Source organism: Galeopterus variegatus, unplaced genomic scaffold (assembly GCF_000696425.1).
Source record: "Galeopterus variegatus unplaced genomic scaffold, G_variegatus-3.0.2 Scaffold2850, whole genome shotgun sequence".
In the NCBI taxonomy this organism is placed as follows: domain Eukaryota; kingdom Metazoa; phylum Chordata; class Mammalia; order Dermoptera; family Cynocephalidae; genus Galeopterus; species Galeopterus variegatus.
The window spans coordinates 216,742-220,986 of record NW_007728961.1 but is presented as its reverse complement, the minus strand read 5'-3'; the positions used below and the strand labels follow the sequence as shown (position 1 = coordinate 220,986).

Below are 4,245 nucleotides of genomic sequence, written 5' to 3'. Positions count from 1 at the left end.
GTACATTTTGTGTACATATCTGTAGTGTCCATGGCAGCCCTGCAGACTTATGATATCACTCCTTTATAGATGAGGAAACTCACATTCCCAAAGGTTAAGTAGCTTGTCCACAGCAGCAGGGCCTGTAGGAAAGGCCTTGGCACGGCCTCTGTCATCCCCTCCCTCATGCAGGTGAGATGGGGAAGGTCAGGAGCAAAGGTGCACCAGGTTTAGGGGTGGTCAGAGTTGACAGGCAGCGACCTAAGAAACCCTGCCACAGTTTTTCCTGGCACCAATCCCATGCCACAGGCATAATAAGTGTAGGATGAACCTCACTGAGCCAACAGCCTGTGCCCCCAAATTCCAGGGAGTGGAGGGGGAGGGGCTGCAGGGAGTGCAGTCAGGGCAGGCCTAGCATTGGGGTGCCAGAAGAGAGAGACTTCATTAATCTCTATTTGCTGGCAACACTTGAAAACAACAATTGACAACAACAATAAACCAGCAAACCTGTCCAAAAATAGCAACATGGCCTTAGCCCTCCCCCGGAGCCTTCTTAATCTGAAATCCATCATCTGTCAAATGGCTGAAAAGGAGAAACTGCTCATCTGTCACTTACATAACTAGCTGTCACATTCCCATGGCAGCGGGGCTCCCAGTTAGGCCCACTTAGAGTTCTAGCTGCCAAGCCTTCGACTGCTATTTCTAAACTGAGCAGCTACCAGCACTTCCTCCCAGAACGAGCAGATGGTGATGCCCAAATGTTTAGCTGCCCGATCTAAGAACGTCAGAACCGCATGGGATCTAAGAGATCAGTACGTGCCTAGGCAGAGATTGTTTAAAAATGTATCTTCTACCCGGCAAGGGTTCATTGATAGTGGCTTCTGGGTACACGTTGAGGATTCTGAGGCCAAGCGCAGTTTAGCAGGAAAGAGTCCTGTGATTGCTTAGCAGTGTCTCACCTGGATGCAGACTGGGGAGAGCCCCACCCAGGCCAGGTATAAACGTGTGTGACACGATGCCAATCTCTTAACCTCTCCGAGCTATAGCTTCCTTATGTGTCAATGGGCAGTAATAACAATGGAGCCTCCCCTAAGGGCCCTCGATGGGAAACATGAGAAAGAGTTTGCAGTGGTGAATTCTGCATCATTTTCTTGCCTTGCTTTGCTGCGTTGTACTTTTCCAGGGAAAATTCCCAGCCTGCTGGAAGTGAGCTCCTACGGTGGGTACTCACTAAATGCTTGCTGTGCATTGTACTGAACCTTGTATTCAGTAGACTCAGAGGGGTGGGAAAAGCTGGGGGTGGCTGTGTTGCCGGAAGGAAGGCCCCTGACCTGCATGTGCAGCACATGGCTGGTCATTTATTGGGAATGTCTGGGAGAAAAGCAGGAAGCTAAGCTGGGGAAAGTGCCCAGCAGGCTGTATATTTGGGAGACAGAGGGAAAGGTCATGGAGGATCAGAGGCAAATAGGAAAGGGAGAACAGGGAATATGGGCTCCAGACACCAGGGCCAGAAGCCCCTGAGCCACACCTGTCCCAGTTGGAGAGCTGGCTCTGGCTGGCAGCCATCAGCACGATGTCATCAATCTCATCCTCGATGCGGAAGGGGTGTTGCGAGGTGGGCTCGTCCTCAGGGCATGAGTACGGGCTCATGTAGGGGTGCTGCAGCCCCATCTCGGCTGTTAGGCGATCCATGGGGTTGAAAGTCAGGATCTTCTCTAGAAAGTCGATGGCTGTGGGGAGCAAAGGAGGACATGAAGGCCATTTGTTGCCCCTGCCAAGCTGAGGAGAGACTCCTCCAGGTGGTGACACTTCCTGGAGTTTCTGATTTTCTATTTGTAAAAAGGGTTTTAGCCATTTTCTTTCTCATGATTCTCTCCACAATGCAGTGGCAAAGGCAGAGCAGATGCTGCCTTCTTGATTTTGCAAATGAATCCCAGAGGGATAACGTGACTTGCTCAAGGTCCCCCCACTGGGTAGAGGATCCAGGGCTAGAGCCTTGTCTTAGACTGCGTTTCTCCAGAGACAGATCCCCAGATAAGGATTGCGCTGTGGGTAGTTTATGTGGGGGGATCTCAGGAAGCGCATGTAGGGGAGTGGTAGGAAGCCATTACAAGGTGCACTGATGAGCAGGTTACTCCTGTGGGAACCTGGGGCTCAGTTCTGCTGGGATCCTCCAGGAGACAGTGTGGGACACACTTCAGAGGTGACCACACGTGAGGAGTGGGGAAGTTGGAATGTTCATATACCCTCTCTTGGTCAGGAGTTGAGGGCTACTGGGAGCGGGGTGTGGAGGAGTCTGCTCTGCAAGAAGCCCTTGGGCAGGGTGTCCCATGCGCCAGCAGTAAAGAGCCTTAGTGAGAAAGGTGAATGTGGGGATGAGGAGGTGGGACAGGCCCCCACCCCCCAGAGCTCCTTGGTCTGTGTCCAGAGCTCTCTCTACCAGACATTGCCCCTGGAAGTTTGGCAAACAAAGGCAGGCAGGCTTGATATTCAAAATATTGAACAGCCAGGCTGAAGCCCCCTGTTGGGCCAGGCAGTAATACTTTGGTGGCTAGACCAAGGGGAGTTCTGAGCAGGGAAACCTCAGAAAGGGAAGGGACACTCAGAAGCCTTGTGGCATGGCTATTTGCCAACCAGCATGGAAGTGTATCAGGATTTCAGCAGCCAGTGGCATGTTATGGGTGTGTACTACCTGAACATCAGCTCTGCACACAGGTACTGGTATCCTCTCCCCTGAGCAGGGGTAGGGACCCATCTGCCCTGAGAGCTCTGCCCTGGGTTATCTCAGGGCAAGGTCTACCCTGGAGGCTTGTATTTCTTCTCAGCATTGAAGTCTTTGGAGGCTCCACCTACATCATGATTTGGCCACTCACGTTACAGCCCACATGGAGAGGGAGACATGGAGCTGAGCTCAAGGCCCAGGCTATTGACCCCCAAGGGGCTCTCAGGTGGGCCTCATCCTGCACCATTAACCTGCCCCTCACACCAGCCCTGGATCTCTTTGCAGGAAAATTCATCAATGATTCAGGAAATCAATAGATTCTGAAGGTCACTGGCCTCCCGGGGAGACGCAGTGCTGTGGCGTAACCCTAGACCGAAAAGATCAGTGAAGCAGCAATAACTCTGATCACCCCAGGCACCAATGCTCAGAGAGTGTCTCTGGGTCTGGGGTTGCCTCATAAATTCCCAGGACTGAAAGAATGGGCCCTCCAGGGCAGGGCCCAACTCCAGCTTCTCCCTCGGCCCCACGCATTCTACTGAACTTTATGACAAGGAAGGAGAGAGTTAAAGCTCTAAACACTGGTGACAGCATCACCATGATTGCATTGTTGAAAAAGACCAGTGACTCCTGAAGTTGGAAAGCACCAACCCCAAGGCCTGCTCCACTGACACCATCAAGGAGACCCTCCTCTTTCCTCTCCCTGACAGCTAAACCTTCAGCAGGTGCCCAGACACTTCTGGGGACACAGAACATTAGAAAATTCCTCCTTCTACCAAACTGAAATCTGTCGCCTTCAACTTCCACTCCTGGGCCTGGCTCTGCCCTCTGTGGTCCCCTCAAACTGGCCTCTTCTCTCTGCCCATGATTCACACCAGCCGCTCTTCTCCGGCACACCACTGGCCCCCCTTTCTCAGACTCTCCTGCAGGGAGCTGTGGCTGTGTGACTGGGACCAGTGGAATGTGGGTGGAAGTGGTGTGTGAACCCCACTTCCAGACCTGACCCAGAGAAACCTCCTGCAAGTCTCTGCTCTCTCTTCCCCTGGCTTCAGCTGGAAGTGAATGCACAGGGTGACCTCAAAAGCCACGTATTGAAGGTGACAGACCTTCTGATGGCCTGGGTCCCAGGCATAGCCACTCCTCCGCCCCCCGCCCACACTCTCTGCCACATGCTTCTCAACTCTGTCTGGACATAAGGTGAGCAATAAATAAACTGCTCAAGCCACGTATTGAAGGTGACAGACCTTCTGATGGCCTGGGTCCCAGGCATAGCCACTCCTCTGCCCCCCGCCCACACTCTCTGCCACATGCTTCTCAACTCTGTCTGGACATAAGGTGAGCAATAAATAAACTGCTAGTGGGTTAAGCCACGGAGATTCCAGGCTGGTCTGCTACAGCACTGGCTTTACCTTAACTCATAAGCCACCATACCCCTCCCAAACTCCTTTTCTCTAGGCTCAAAGTCCCCTTAGTGTTTTTAAGGCATTTCTTTTTTTTTTTTTTTCCTTTTTGTCTTTTTTTTTTACTGACCGGTAACGGGATCGCAA

The 4,245-nt window shown here is 52.3% G+C and overlaps 1 protein-coding gene across 1 annotated transcript in view; it reads right to left on the bottom strand.

Moving 5' to 3' along the window:
* Nucleotides 1–4,245, bottom strand: part of MAPK4 (mitogen-activated protein kinase 4) — an 84,197-nt gene that overhangs the window by 5,219 nt on the left and 74,733 nt on the right. Inside the window, exon 4 of the mRNA XM_008583203.1 lies at nt 1,508–1,709. Within this exon, the coding sequence (XP_008581425.1) occupies nt 1,508–1,709 (202 nt within the window). The remainder of the gene's footprint in view (nt 1–1,507; nt 1,710–4,245) is intronic.